Source organism: Festucalex cinctus, chromosome 2 (genome assembly GCF_051991245.1).
Source record: "Festucalex cinctus isolate MCC-2025b chromosome 2, RoL_Fcin_1.0, whole genome shotgun sequence".
Taxonomy (NCBI): Eukaryota; Metazoa; Chordata; class Actinopteri; order Syngnathiformes; family Syngnathidae; genus Festucalex; species Festucalex cinctus.
Window position 1 is genome coordinate 20,500,228 of NC_135412.1, and position 14,937 is coordinate 20,515,164.

The window sequence follows — 14,937 nt, forward strand, 5'->3', positions numbered from 1 at the left end:
TATGCAAGAAAATGTCTTGAATGTAAATCTGTGTTGAAGTGTCAATAAAAGCATTATTATTATTATTAAAAAAATAATAATTAAAAAAAAAAAAAGGAAAAAGAGGTACGTGCACACAAAGAAGGCTTTAGGTCCGGGCCACTGCTCTACTGTATTGGGAATTGTAATGTTCTGCCTTATATTATTCAAGAAGGCACGCAGGAACATGTGCTGTCAGCTGATTCCACACTTGGTTCCAACCAGTAACTCCCGTTATGTCCTAACACACAAACATAAGGCTATACTGCCAACTAGTGGATAATGATATAACTGCTATCATTACAGATCCAAACCATTTATAACGTATTCTTGGAAGGTATCGGTTCGGTGTTACGTTTACGTTCGCTGCTACATCCAACACGGCGGTTGCTGACGTCGCGATGACGTGGGGCATGAGCCATATTCTTGTGAGAAAATTAGGCGATGAAATAAAGGAATAAAATAATAATTTAAAAAAAAAAAAAAAAAAAAAAAAAATGGGCGATTGTCGTTGAAGGCAAGATGGGACAAATTATACCCCATCCAATACATTCACTTTTGGGAATTAACATCTTGGGTCGTATGGCTATTATTTTGTTCCTTTTGATTGATGAATTTGATTACTTTGTTTTTCAAATATTAATATTAGAATGGGTGCCATGAGTGCAATGGAGCCAAGGTCGAACGGCCCTGGGGCTTGTCAGGGGGACGCTATTCAAGCTATTTGTGCTTACCCATTTCAGGGCAATGGCTCTTAAATTATATAGGGTCAATATTTTACCTTCACGTGCTACCTTGCTCAGTAGCTCGCCGTGATCGTATAGAGGTTAGTACTCTGCGTTGTGGCCGCAGCAACCCCGGTTCGAATCCGGGTCACGGCATGCTGGGTACGTTATTTTTTTTATTTTTCTGCCTTAAAATAATAAAACTTTTATTTATATATTTGCGTCAAACTCGGAAGCGTGTCCATTTCATTACACTCATTACCTAAACGAGCCGAGTGACGGCAAGAGATTTTGGAGGTAACAGACATCGATGGTCCAGTCAGCGCATCCAGTACTAGCATGTAGTGGTGTCTTTTTTCATTGGTGTATTCTATCGATGACGCCCATGTTCCGAGAGCACCAGCCAATCGGCGAGCGAGTTGATATCACATGCTACGTGGCACAACGAAGCAAGCAGTCTGATTGGTCAACTACTGGAGTTCCGTGTTTGATTTATTTATTTTTTTTACACACTGCACTACAGCACTGTATTTGACAGTTTTCTTGCAGTGTATAGTTTCTTCTAAAGTTTGGGAGCGGTTGCTTTTCGTCACTGGTGAGAACAAAACGCACATTTCAAACGTGAGTCATATTTTTGTCATAATCAATGAGCTCTTTGTTAATTTTTACTTATGCTTTGTAATTGTATTTGTATTTATTTATGAGGTGTCTGTAACCGCTTGCAGTGATTGACATCGACGTGCAACTTTTCAAAACGTACTCACATTTTTATTTTTTGCTTCAAAACAGGTGATGGAAGCCGCCTCAGCATCTGCACCGCGTCATCCCTACTGGCCCAGGGATCTTCTGATCCCCACTTATGTGGCCAATGATCGATCCATGGCAGAGATTCTAACGTTTCTCTTCTCCGTGTCTGCGGTGTTTATGCTGGTGACCTGGATGATTACTCGTCGGCTGAGCACACTAAGGCGTCTGGCCGTTTGCTGGTTTGCCGTTTGTGGTTTCATCCACACTGTCATCGAGGGCTGGTTCACTCTCTACTATGATGTTATTCCAGGAGACCAAAGCTTCCTGTCACAGTTGTGTGAGTACCAAGACATATTTCAGGACTCTCAAAAATGTAGGGCTCTTGGGTGAATTTCAGAATGAACCGAAATGCACTATGACCTACGAAGAAGACATTAGTTGGATTTAATCTAAACCTTTGAATGCACATATCCAGCTGTTAGTTTATAGTACATTTTGTGTTTGTTCTAAAATTCACAATCTGAATCTTTCTGGGAATATAGTTTAAAACTTGAATAGTTGTCATTAGAGCACAGATCCATGCCAAAGACTGAGCAGTCCTGATTTTGAATTCTTTGCCCAAAAATGTGACCTTTGGCCACATTGTACACCAAGTCAAAGTGTGGGTAGGTGACACATTGACCATCTCGAGTCAGTACGTTAGAAATTAATAATGTTTTGGCATTTTAAACAAAATGTGGGGGGGAAAAAAAATAACCCCTTGTTTCACACTCAAAACAAATGCCCAGTGATTTGTTTTTATGTAAAGGAGATAAATGTTTGACTTTGTTTTCAATGGAAACCCCCCAAAACAAAAACAAAACAAAAACCAAACAAACAAAAAAGATTTTAACTTTTTTTTTTTTATGCAACAAATAATCGGTTTTTGTTTTATTTAAAATAAAGACACAAATACTCTCCATACCAGATTGGGGAAAGTGTGACAACTGAAATGTGCACAAAGAAGATGCCCACTTGGAAAATTAATTTAACAGTAATCCACCAAATTTTGTCAACTTTTTCGTCTCAGTAATGATACTTATTGTAATTAATGGAGTCAAAGCTCCATCTAGTGGACAAAAGGTGCAAGGACCTAATTCTACTCAATTCGCAAATACTTTTTTAACAGCATTAAAACTGTTTTGTGAGAAAGAAATTTGCATTTAATCAGCAAAAAAAAAAAAAAAAAAGGCTTTTTAAGAATGCAACAATCGGAAGATTAAGTTGGCTGCCCTGGCTAAAAAATAAATAAATCTTGCATGTCATGTTAAAATATGTTTTCACATCCTGTTTTTTTTTTTTCCAGGGAAAGAGTACTCTAAAGCAGACAGTCGATATGTAATGTGAGTTTTTGATTGCACACAAATCCTAATTCTAAAATGTAACTTTTACAGCTGACTGATTGTACTCAAATCATGTTTCTTGTGTGCCCAGAGCTGATAACTTTACAGTTTGTATGGAAACGGTGACTGCCTGGCTATGGGGACCATTCAGCTTTTTGGCTGTGTTTGCCTTCTTAACTAACAAGCCGTACAGATTTGTCCTGCAGCTCATACTTTCACTTGGTAAGAAAAATCAGGCAATTTACATTGCATCGCATCGGGATATTGTACTGAAAGCCTGATCGGCCATGTTATGTCATCCTCCTCCAGGCCACCTGTATGGCGCTGTGCTGTATTTTTATATAGAGCACCGAGAGGGTTACACTCACAGTGAGCTGGGACACCCCATCTATTTTTGGTTCTACTTTGTGTTCTTGAATTTTCTGTGGATCATCGTGCCACTGGTGCTCATTGTGGACGCCTGGAGACAGCTGTCGGCTGCCCAGACGCATTCGGACGGGAGAAAATCTCAAAAGGCAAAGAAACAATAGGAGGATGTGACTGTGGCTTGACACGTTCCCAGATATGCAGGGAAAGCTCACGAAAAGACGCTTGCAGACGAAAAACGGTGCATTAAAAATGTTGGCCATGGAGAAAATGTTTGTGATAGGGACAAGGATGTTCAATAAAACCTTTCACAGTGTGGTCTCAGTTGAATGACTGGTTTGGGATCCACAACATCACACAGAAAAGAAAACACAAACAACCTTTTGAACAAATCAATGAATGCATGAAAATGCAATTGGCTGAGCCTGAAACAGTAGCAGGCTTATTATTGCCTATCCTCTAGACATCACCTAGAGTTACAACAGAGCAGAGAAAAAATAAATAAATACATACGCTGACGTTACAATTCTGTTTTAATTTTATCAATGGCATTATGAGCGTTAATCTTTCATTTTATTTTTTAATTTTTTTTTTCAACGCATCAAGTCCATATTCCACAATTTTACACCAAAAACTGAAACACATCTGTATTTTATGTTTGTCCCCCCTTAATGTTTCAGACATAAACCAAAATTGTAGTTTACTTCTCTTAATTTAAGAAAGTCTGAATACAAACAGATACTAGGCAGACTATTGTTGGGTACATGAAAAAGCATTTCCAGTGTCTTCAAATATACAATATCCATCTTTTTTTAAAAAAAAAAACAAAACAAAAAAAAAAAAAAACAGATCCTATAAATAATTGATTAGTTGATTCTTCATAGTCAAACCTTATTTTAATTGCCTTTTCCCCTAAACTTACTTCAGCACAATATGACGTGAAGAAACACAAGAATACAATATATGAAGACCTTTCTTATTTAAGAAATCCTAAACTTTATGAAGAACAGCCACGGATTCTGCTAATTTATATTTAGTGTATTTTATGTATGACTTCCTACAGTTTATGATCAATAATCCCTCCCAAAAACTTTGTTTAAGTAACTCTATTTGATTAATATCAGTTGAGCTGCGTACCAAACGCCATACAGTATATTTTTCCCATTTAATGATAACTTATCACAATCAAACCATTTAAAAAAAAAAAAAACATGATTAATTCCCTTTCCTGCGATTGGCTGGCAACCAGTCCAGGTGTATCCCGCCTACTGCCCAAAGCTAGCTGAGATAGGCTCCAGCGCTCCCCCCGTGACCTTTGTGAGGATTAAGCGGTCAACAAAATGGATGGATGGATAATTCCCTTTCTACCCTTATTGTTTCATGTTATCCCCCTGAGTAAAATAAATTTGTATTATTCGCGAACATTATAAATTTTAATATATTTGAAAAAATGCATATACAATGACGTAGGTCCAAATACCGAACCCTGTGGAATACAACGGGTTACTCATCTGGTGTGATTCGGTATTTATTATTATTACATAATAAAACTTTACTGTTCGCGTTGGGTTCATATAATGGTTCGTACATAAATTTAATTTTATAAACGGGACTCAAGCACTAGCCGAAATAGCTCAGTTGGGAGAGCGTTAGACTGAAGATCTAAAGGTCCCTGGTTCGATCCCGGGTTTCGGCATTTTGCGTCTCCGTTGCTTCGTCAGTGCGACATCTAGTGGTCTTTTATTAAAAATACACACGCATGGCTGAGCGAGTCAAAATCAACCCAATGACAACACAATTAGCGCTCCAGTCCTCAGCTATATCCAACATTTTATTAGAGAACTTTAAATCAACAATTGATACAAAGTGCTGTAGTTTGACACCACGAAATACATAAATTTAAAAAACAACTGACTTGAAAACAATGAGTCTTAACTTTTAAGCGAGGCCAGAATAATAGCTCATGCCATATACAGGACTGTCTCAGAAAATTAGAATATTGTGATAAAGTCCATTATTTTCTGTAATGCAATTAAATAGGCAAAAATGCCATACATTCTGATTCATTACAAATCAAATGAAATATTGCAAGCCTTTTTTTATTTTAATATTGCTGATTATGGCGTTTTTTTTGTTTTTGTTTTTTTACCTGGCCTGAGGACATATTCTAATATTTTGAGATAGGATATTTGAGTTTTCTTAAGTTGTAAGTAATATCGCAATATTCAAATTTTCTGAGACAGTCCTGTACTGGCAGAAATTGTCAATTCTTCTGTCACCATTCTTTAAGGAAAGAAGGAATTTTATTTTGAATTGATGAGGTATCAGACAAAAGACATTTTATTATTTCATTTTATTAACAGAATGGATCCGCATTCAGTTATGAGTTTTCAAATAAACTGCTACTGGTAAAATTTCACAACATTCTGCCAGGCTCTGAGCACAACTGAATGAGCAACAGCATTTTGAACCAACAGGATTTGTTTGAGGGATAGCTGGCTGACTCCAAAGTACAAATGCATCAAAGTTATATGCCTGAAATGTCATAACGTGCTGTTATGTTAAGAAAAGGCTTCACCTTTTGCCAGCTGCCTAAGGTGGAAATTGATGGATTTAATTACAGCACCATTTTGCCGATCCTTTAATGCAAAAAAATAAAATAAATAAATAATCCATATTAGTCCATATTAAAGGGGCTGTCTGCCGGATTCACTCAGGAAAATCCACTTTTTAAATACAGGATGTACACACTTTAACTTTCTCTCAGTCTAAACATCTGTGTTTTTGTTAATCTTTTGAGGTAATTTCATCCTAAACACTCACCTCCCCAGCCTGTATTTTGCCATTTTGTGTTTGTTTTGTAAACAGCGGGACGTTTCAGTGGAAAGACAGTGTTTACAACCCTCCAGCCAATCGCAGAGCGGGGGGTGGCGTGTCGCAAACGGGGCCGGGCGAACGTGTCGGCTGCGTGACGTCACTACCGCGGCAATTTCAAAGCACACTTCTTTTTTTTTCTTCACTCACTCATTCACACACGTAAGCTTCTGTGAGTGAGTGAGTGAAAAAAAAAAAAAAAAATCCGTGCGTGCTTTCAAATTGCCGCGGGAGTGACGTCACGCAGCTGACACGTTCGCCTGGCCCTGTTTGCGACACGCCACCCCCCCGCTCTGCGATTGGCTGGAGGGTTGTAAATACTGTCTTTCCACAGAAATGTCCCGCTGTTTACAAAACAAACACAAAATGGTCAAATACAGGCTGGGGTGGGGGTGCGGGTTTAGGACAAACTCACCAACAGAAATGAAGACAAGCCCTGAGCTGTAAATTGAGAAGTAGTTTGATTGTTTAAATCCTGTATTTAAAAAGTGCCTTTTCCAGAGTGAAACTGGCAGACAGCGCCTTTAAACACTTTCCAGCATTCTAGTTGAACATTTTACTAAGTCTCTGTCCCAGTTGTGCTTTCGTCTCCTTCTCTCGACTCGTGACGTCTTTCAGCGCCTTGGTGGCCGCCGCGGATTCCGGCTGCAGCTTCAGAAGTTCTCGAAAGGCCAGCCGGGCCTCCTCTAGCTCATTCACCATCTGGCAGGCTTGGCCGAGCCGGTACCAAGCTTTAGCCCCGCCCGGTTCCAGCCGAGTGGCCCTCACAGCGCTTTCTCTCGCCTGCGCCGGCTGCTTGAGTTTGAGCTGACACAACGACAAGTTGGAGTGAAGTTCCGCTTTCGCGCTTTGTACTTGACGAACTGTTGGAGCGTACGGTGCATCTTCACAGGGTGCCGTACTTTGTTCTTCTATTTGGTGTTCTTTACTGTCCGCCTCGCAGCCCTGCAGGGTGATGACCATTTTTAGGGCGCGACTGTAGCTGTCCGACGCTCCCCACAAGTCTCCGCTTCGGAATCTCTGGCCGCCTCTTTCCTTATGCGACCTCACCCACTCCCATTTTTCGGCAGGTGACATCTGCCACGATTCCTTTCCTGGCGTGAAAGTTTGGAGTTCCACAGTGGCACGTACTTCCTGCACAGGCTGGGAATGACACACATCGGCTCCATTGGCCGGTGTGAGTTGAATCTGAGTAGCAAGACACACATTTTATACCAACTTTATGGAGGACCAAAACTGCCAAAATTCAAAATAAATATATGACTGAATAAATAAATGGCTAAAAGTGAGGGAAAAAAAACAAAAACAGATATAAAAATATATAATTCCAAAATTATATATATAAAAAAATAATAAAAAAAATATATATATATTTATAAATATATATATATATATATATATATATATATATATATATATATATATATATATATATATATATATTATGTGTATATATATCCATCCATTTTCTTGACCGCTTATTCCTCACAAGGGTCGCGGGGGCTGCTGGCGCCTATCTCAGCTGGCTCTGGGCAGTAGGCGGGGGACACCCTGGACTGGTTGCCAACCAATCGCAGGGCATATATATATATATATATATATATATATATATATATATATATATACAGTGATACCTCGGCTGACGAACGCTTAAGCTCACGAACTTTTCGCCTCACGAACATTAAATTCGCGAGCATATAGTCTCTGCTGACGAACTAGTTTTCGGCGGACGAACCAAACCACGCGGTAGAACAGCACCACGGTGGCGGCCACGCCATGCGCGCGCACGCTATCGTTATCAGTCTTATGCAGAGCTTGCTGGTGAGCTGATCATAAATCAGCTGTGTTGAAGAAGGGAAATATCCAAGACCCGCAGGACTCCGGCCCTCGAGGACCAGATATCGCCATCCCTGCACTAGACAACAAGTCTTTTATTTACCTATTTTTTTTTTAAAAAAGGTACATTTGGAATTGTAATTTTAATCCAAAAAAGGTTGCGAGCAGTTATGTTTGTAGATGCGATGAGAAAGCGCAACCAAATCCTACGTAGTGATGATGAAATGTTTGTTTTTTTTCATACCTGACATGCCTCCCCGGGTCTCATGGCCTCCACGCAGGCTTCTGTCACGTCACAATGCCCCTCCCCAAGTCTAAGCGTGGTCCAGTCACCCAGCGGTATCTGCAGAACAGAGTCTAGCTGACGCTGCAGAGTGGCTGTTTCCAGAAGTGGATCAAGCGGATCTCCTTGTTTGGTTTCTGCTTCTTTCAGAGATAGCGATTTTTCAGCTTGATCCATCAAACAGACGCGGACGCGACACAGTGAACCCAACCTTGGCTTGTAAGCAGACGGCAGCACTAGGAGAAAACAAAACAAGTGCTTGATTAGTTCCTATGAAATCATATTACAGCTGTCACTATCGAATATTTATAAAACCCTTTCCCCCTGATTAGTGTTTATTTATAAACAATTATCGTTGTTTATCTGGTAGTTTTTAGTGATTACACAACAATTAGGCAATATCACACGAGAGGGATTGATGGTGGACTCACTAACTTAAAAAAAAAAAAAACTGATTCAATTACTGTTTTCATCATTGTATTTTAAAGTAAAATCAGATGTTTGCAAATGTCTGCTTTTGATTAAACACACAAGATAATCAGTCTACTTTCATGAAGGACAGAAATCAGAAATCAGAGGATTACTACGAAGAGGCTGAAATCAGACGATTTGGACAATTTTAAGTGAAACAATGGCTCTAAATGGTTTCTTATTACTGTAGCTACCAATTAATATGATTACTGATCAGTTGTCAGTCAATTAATTTTTAATTAATCAATTAATTTTGACATCTCTAAATCAAAAGTTGTTGTTTTTTTTTTAAGTATAATGTGGTCACCTTCTCCTGAATTGAAGACTTTCAGTTGGCTTCCTGAGTGCATCCGCGTCTTCTGGACCGTCCAGAGGCCTCTCGGACAGACCGACACCCAAGATGTGAGCTTAACCCCATCGGGAGCATCAGCAGGTGTGTCACCCTGTGGTTCAAGAGTGTCAACTGGATCCATTTCTCCAGTGAAGATGGCCTAATAAATTCTGTAAAAGGCACAAAAAAAGTGACATCCTTAATTTTATGCCATGGATACTAAAGGAAAATTTGTATTTTCTTCAACATTTGCACACCATTTATTTTATAAAGTGAGGAGCAAGCAGTTAAGAAAATGGATGGATGGATCTTTGTGATGAACATCAAGACCAAAGTCTACCCATTTTCCCCACCCATTTTCTCTTGTGCTTCTCCTCATTAGGATCCCAGGGTGAACTGCGTGTATCCGCTGCTGACTAGCTGTCCTAAGTAGTCACTCCAACAAAACCCATTCTTGACCCTGCATTTTGAAAGGTGTTGAGACCGCTGTTTTCTGTGTTTCAGTATATTCACGTTACAACTACATCAGTGTCTCTAACGTGTCGGTTTTAATCATGACGTAGAAATTTCTCGAAAGGGAAGGCACATAATACTCAGACATTTTCAGAAATGCCACTTACCTGTGCTATATTTTATTCCTTACTATGTATTTTAACAACCAGTGCAATGTTTGTTAATTTTTGATTTAGTTTTTCAAATGCATGTTTGAGTGCCAAATTGAACCACACTGACTGCGTTCTGCAAACACAATTGGAATCTTGAGCTTTATTTTGTATTTTGGGGGGGAATCCAGGGACCTTGACTTCCTTCAATATTTTCAAGTTATTATATGTTGTCTCTTTCTGTGTTTGGAAGACGTTGGCCAGAAACTGTTGCATTTTTATGTTTTAAATTTTCATAGCTTTCTTCTTATTTGGTACAGGGAAATGATGCATATATCACAGGAACATGACTGATAACGCTGGTTTTATGTGACTCAAAGCTCTCTGAAGTTGTAAACACAAATCTACACGTATGTTCACCTATGGACAAGTTAGAGTCTTTAAATGATATGCAAGACATGGAGAAAGCCAGAATACCCGGGGAGAATCTCATGCAAGCACCGGTAGACGTGCGACGTGAACGCCACACAGCAGTGAGATTCGAATCTTGAAACTTCCAAGCACCGTCAACGTGCGAACTACTCGTTAAATGGAAGGCTGCTTACTAATACTAGCCAACTATAAACAGAACGAAACACTCCTATAAAATGAAGAAAACGTATAAAAGGTTGCAGAGCGGTGTATTGACGTACCACATCCAACGGATAAATTGATTCAATATCAGCTGATCCTTGATGGCAAACACCTTCTTCTTCGCGGGTGTCCATTTCTTCTTCGTTGTGTTTTTTTCCCGTACACAATGATTGCCACGCTAGACTGCTGCCACCCACAGGCTGAAGCTCAGTACCACGCGCTGTAAATGAAAAAGACAAAAAATAAAAAATAGTGCAACAGGGTGAAGCATCTAAAAAAATAGACTACGAGATATAAGTGAGGTCGTACATTTTAAGACTATTTTAATAGGATTAAAGTCGAAATGTAATGTTTATGCTCTGCACTGAAGCCAACCAGATTGCATGCTTGCTGAAATTGGAAAGCAGTTGTAATGGGATTAATTGTTCTCAGACTCCGAAGTGGACATGTTGATGTGAGCTCAAAACTGAACTTGCGCAAAACCACTTGTAAATAATATTTTTTTTTTAATTAAACCTTAATGCAGTGTGCTATGAATATATGGTTCACTCAGCCCTTGTTTGCACAAGATTGTTGAATGTTGTAGTCTATTGTTGGTATGGCTGTTACTAGTGTCGGCAGAGGTCCCGATACTGCATTAAAACAGTGGTATCGGTATCGGTGAGTACTAACAAGTAACATGCCGATACCATTGTTTACAACGCTAATATAGGACTTTGGATGCAGAATCTTGTGTCTTGCTCATGCACGACATTCACTGATATGTAAATGTTCACTGCATGCCTAAGATATCTTATTGGCCCTTGAATGCTCTGAACCAATGACACGATTGCTTTTTCATGTTGAGAGAAAAAAAAAAAACCTTAGGTATCGGTATGGTATCGGCATCGGTCGATACTGCAAAGCTGGGTATTGGAATCGGTATCGGGGGCCAAACAAAAACCGGTATCGGAACAACATTGTTACATGGACAACAAACACCGAGCACCCAAGAACCAAGTTATTTTAAAATTATTATTATTATTATTATTATTATTATTATTATTAATATTATTATTATGCTTATGATGCTGCTGCTGCTGCTGCTGCTGATGATGATGATGATGATTATTATTATTATTATTATTATTATTATTATTTATTTATTTATTTACACATGAACAGCTTCACTACCTTCATACACAGATATTCAATTGAAAATCTGGTACAAATCATCAATTATACATAGAAAATTAACAATGAATGATGGATGGAAATAATGGCCATCATGTACAGTCATTAAATTTGAGGATCCTGATGGATATGCTTTTCAGCTGTTCGCTTTGCAAAATATGGCATACCCTGCAGCTGAACTGCATACATTCAAATCCTGCTGACAACACGCTCACGAAAACACCCCCACACACACGCACACACGCATACAAAAGTGCATGCAACAAAGAGTGAAAAGATGGAGATCCATCTATTTTGTTGTATGGTTGCTACTAATGAAACTGAACACCAAGCATAAACTCGGTCATAAAATAGTTTATTAAACATGTTAAAATTCTTTTATTGAGTGAACAACTGAACTTCCGGTTGTAGTTTCTAAAGTAGTTCCAGCAGAGGCATAAGGTTAAGTACAGTTGTAAAATAATGTTGGCAGATTGCCGATTGTAGTTTGCTCCGGCCTGAAATATTGATGGATGAACGATGACGGATTGACGGCAGTGTGTCCCGACTGTTAATGACTGCCGAATGACGGATGCTCAAAACTGATTGACGTGCCCACCTCAGGCTAAAGTTTAATGTTCACTTAAAGACGTTTTGCCTACTAATTGACTCAAAGTGATGATCCCAGCTATTCTTCCAATTTTCTTGCTTTGATGAAGTGCACTAAAATTTCAATGGTAAAAGAACATGTGACACAAGGTATTCCTGTCAAATCTATCTCACTGATGAAGAAATCCATCTTGCAAATCTGCTACAAGTCATAAAGCTAGGCATACAAACGACAACACCAGAATGTTCTGACATTCTTTATGATCACTTTCATCTTATGACTGAGATACTAGCAAGAAGTTGCACTGGCTCAGCTGGAAGCTTGTTGTGTCATGACTAGACTATATCTACATTGTTTCATACATTACATAGCCCTGTGATGTCACACAACCTCCTTGTACCAGGTGATATCACATAGACGCTTCATTTGCTCTAATGACACAAACCTTTTCATCCGCGATGAATGCGCCTGAAAGCCACTGGCGATCCTCTCGGAGTGCTGGTGCCTCCGAACGTATTTCTTTGGTGTGATCCGGGCCTTAATACTACAATATCTAAATGGAGAAGTTACCATACGGCATTAGGAGTCAGCTGGAGTGCATTTCACGTGCAATGCTGCTGTCACAGCCCTGCGATATCACCAAATTTTTAGAAGCGCATCTGAACCAGATGATAGAATTTGGAGGCCCTAACGAAACAGATATTAAAGTGGTTGCCTTTCACTATCAAGAACAATGGGGTAAGTCTGTCTGTTGATTAATTTTTTTCCTCAAGAATCTATGCAAAGCAAATAATGAGTAAATATGGAAATGCACTATCTAGATGACCAGCAATCTGGATCAAGAGGATGAAATTAGACAAATTCAATTTTAGAGTTGACCCTCACCATATTACTATGGCTATATGAGTTCCAAACGCTCGATGTTCAAAGTTTTGGTGCACAGTATTTAATTCACATGGCGCTAGCATGATGCCTCTTATTTGTATGGTCATATGAAAAAAGTTTACATGGACCTTCAGCATGGAAACTTTGTGTAAAATATGTGCTGACAATTGTCATAATTAGATCCTGTGGATATCCAAATTCCATGTATAATTCTTTGTTGTCCTTGTAGAGAGCGACTTCCTGATGACCATCAGCAGACAAAGAGAAATCGCAGAGATGGGAGTCAGATTGTCTTCGTCCTCTCTGTCCATTGCCAGATCATTAACTCTCTTTGGGGCTGAGAAACTCTCGGCACCACAGTCACTGCCATATGAGGAGATCCCTCTAGCTGGTACGATGGAACTATGTGGACCATCGCAGAGAAAAAAGCCACAGCAGGCTTTTACAGTCAGGAACACCAGTCAGAAGGAAACTAAAGTGGCTAAAAAGTCTTCAGCGCCCATCACTGCAACAACACAGCAGCAACAGCAGCAGCAGCCGCCGCCGACGACATCGCATAAACCTTCTTCCCAGGGGACAAAAACAAGAGTAGTGTGCAGTGACCCCTTAAAGGAGGAGAGGAAACCGGCGCAGGTCATCAAATATCCTCAACTAGCAATCTTGCCGAACTCCCCGCACAAAGCCTCTCCACAAAAAAAGCCAAAGGCGAGAAAGACACCCAGAACAAACAGTGACAATTTCACCTGTTCACTGGAAGACTGTTTGTATCATAAACCCAAAGATCAGTCTGATCAGGACAAATCTGACGCAGTCAGAGCCAGTGCAGAACCAACGGTCCATAAGTATCGGGGTATTAAAAAACCCGAGATAGGCCCTGGATCTGAGATAAGGGTCCCATATCGACCCAAAGGAGGGATGATTTTTGATCCAGAACTCGTGCCACTGAGTCCTAAAGTATAGTCTGCGACTTTGATGAGTAGAATGTTATTTCATTTAAATTTAAATCACCTTTTGGTTGTTCTAATCAAATAAAGTGAGCTTGAGAACAACCACTTAATGGTCTACAATTGATCTAAAAGTCTACAAAGAGGTAGGAAAGGAATAATGTTGCATGTAAAATGTGATGCTGTACATTGACATGGAAAACAGAAAGCAAAGCAACATCATTGAATGTTTTATAATTGTTTAATTAAAACGAAAACTGCACATTGAGCAATCACAGTTGTGTTCTTTTGACAAACATGGTTTTAATGCATGACATCATGGCATACATATCAAGGTAAACAAAAAGATCCCTTTTCCACTTCTACATGCCAAGAGTTTCCAAAAGATCAGTTTTAAAGGGGAAGTCAATAAATGTATACATATATATATATATATATATATATATATATATATATATATATATATATATATATATATATATATATATATATATATATATATACTGCGATTGGCTGGCAACCAGTCCAGGGTGTCCCCAGCGTACTGCCCAGAGCCAGCTGAGATAGGCGCCAGCATCCCCCGCGACCCTTGTGAGGAATAAGTCGTCAAGAAAATGGATGGCTGGATGGATGGATGGATATATATATATATATATATATATATATATATATATATATATATATATATATATATATATATATATATATATATATATATATATATATATATATATATATAGACGATAATATATTCTATGCAGCCCCACTAGTCTTAAAACGGTGTTTTGGTTAATGTTACGTTAGTGGAATATGAGCTGAGCAGCAAAATCCAGCAGTTTTTATCACTACCAGAAGGCGGCCATTTTGCCACTTGCTGTTTAGTAAAAATGACATCACAGTTGCGCAGGTCTCAGGAAACAACCAATCACAGCTCAGCTTCAGAAAACAGGTGGGCTGTGATTGGTCCTTGCCTGAGCCCTGAGCAACTGTGAAGTCATCTTCAGTCAATGGCAAGTGGCAAAATGGCCGCCCTCTGGGATGCATTAAAAAATAGCATAACTCATATTCCACAAATGTA

The 14,937-nt window shown here is 39.2% G+C and overlaps 3 protein-coding genes and 2 non-coding genes across 7 annotated transcripts; 4 read left to right on the forward strand and 1 right to left on the reverse strand.

The window, feature by feature from the left end:
* Positions 1-827: 827 nt before the first annotated feature.
* Positions 828-899, forward strand: trnah-gug (transfer RNA histidin (anticodon GUG)). The gene has a single exon. It is a non-coding gene; the product is annotated as a tRNA-His (tRNA).
* A 321-nt stretch (positions 900-1,220) lies between these two features.
* Positions 1,221-3,562, forward strand: ebp (EBP cholestenol delta-isomerase). 2 transcript variants are annotated; one of them, XM_077515315.1, is made up of 5 exons: positions 1,221-1,364; positions 1,533-1,827; positions 2,836-2,872; positions 2,964-3,094; positions 3,182-3,562. In XM_077515315.1, the coding sequence occupies exons 2-5, from the start codon at positions 1,536-1,538 to the stop codon at positions 3,400-3,402; spliced, it is 681 nt and encodes a 226-aa protein (XP_077371441.1). In that variant the 5' UTR covers positions 1,221-1,364; positions 1,533-1,535; the 3' UTR covers positions 3,403-3,562. The 2 variants fall into 2 exon arrangements, with proteins under 2 accessions (XP_077371441.1, XP_077371442.1); XM_077515316.1 differs by having other exon boundaries at positions 1,242-1,338.
* A 1,299-nt stretch (positions 3,563-4,861) lies between these two features.
* Positions 4,862-4,934, forward strand: trnaf-gaa (transfer RNA phenylalanine (anticodon GAA)). Its single transcript has one exon. It is a non-coding gene; the product is annotated as a tRNA-Phe (tRNA).
* A 1,524-nt stretch (positions 4,935-6,458) lies between these two features.
* On the reverse strand, positions 6,459-10,440 carry fkbpl (FKBP prolyl isomerase like). 2 transcript variants are annotated; one of them, XM_077515317.1, is made up of 4 exons: positions 10,328-10,440; positions 9,010-9,203; positions 8,193-8,467; positions 6,459-7,300 (listed from the first exon to the last, which is right to left on the reverse strand). In XM_077515317.1, exons 2-4 carry the CDS (start codon positions 9,173-9,175, stop codon positions 6,656-6,658), a joined length of 1,086 nt encoding a protein of 361 aa, XP_077371443.1. In that variant the 5' UTR covers positions 9,176-9,203; positions 10,328-10,440; the 3' UTR covers positions 6,459-6,655. The 2 variants fall into 2 exon arrangements, with proteins under 2 accessions (XP_077371443.1, XP_077371445.1); XM_077515319.1 differs by lacking the exon at positions 10,328-10,440 and adding an exon at positions 10,113-10,321.
* Positions 10,441-12,406: 1,966 nt separating this feature from the next.
* Positions 12,407-14,131, forward strand: LOC144015015 (uncharacterized). The gene is made up of 2 exons (XM_077515320.1): positions 12,407-12,768; positions 13,145-14,131. The coding sequence occupies exons 1-2, from the start codon at positions 12,588-12,590 to the stop codon at positions 13,873-13,875; spliced, it is 912 nt and encodes a 303-aa protein (XP_077371446.1). The 5' UTR covers positions 12,407-12,587; the 3' UTR covers positions 13,876-14,131.
* Positions 14,132-14,937: the final 806 nt, after the last annotated feature.

Coding starts and splice junctions, on each gene's coding strand:
- LOC144015015 (XM_077515320.1), top strand. CDS start 12,588: ATGGAGAAGTTACCATACGGCATTAGGAGTCAGCTGGAGTGCATTTCA. Junction 12,769..13,144: donor TCACTATCAAGAACAATGGG/GTAAGTCTGTCT, acceptor TTGTCCTTGTAG/AGAGCGACTTCCTGATGACC.
- ebp (XM_077515315.1), top strand. CDS start 1,536: ATGGAAGCCGCCTCAGCATCTGCACCGCGTCATCCCTACTGGCCCAGG. Junction 1,828..2,835: donor AAGCTTCCTGTCACAGTTGT/GTGAGTACCAAG, acceptor TTTTTTTTCCAG/GGAAAGAGTACTCTAAAGCA. Junction 2,873..2,963: donor GCAGACAGTCGATATGTAAT/GTGAGTTTTTGA, acceptor TTGTGTGCCCAG/AGCTGATAACTTTACAGTTT.
- fkbpl (XM_077515317.1), bottom strand. CDS start 9,175: ATGGATCCAGTTGACACTCTTGAACCACAGGGTGACACACCTGCTGAT. Junction 8,468..9,009: donor AGTCTTCAATTCAGGAGAAG/GTGACCACATTA, acceptor GTTTTCTCCTAG/TGCTGCCGTCTGCTTACAAG. Junction 7,301..8,192: donor GACCCGGGGAGGCATGTCAG/GTATGAAAAAAA, acceptor CTTGCTACTCAG/ATTCAACTCACACCGGCCAA.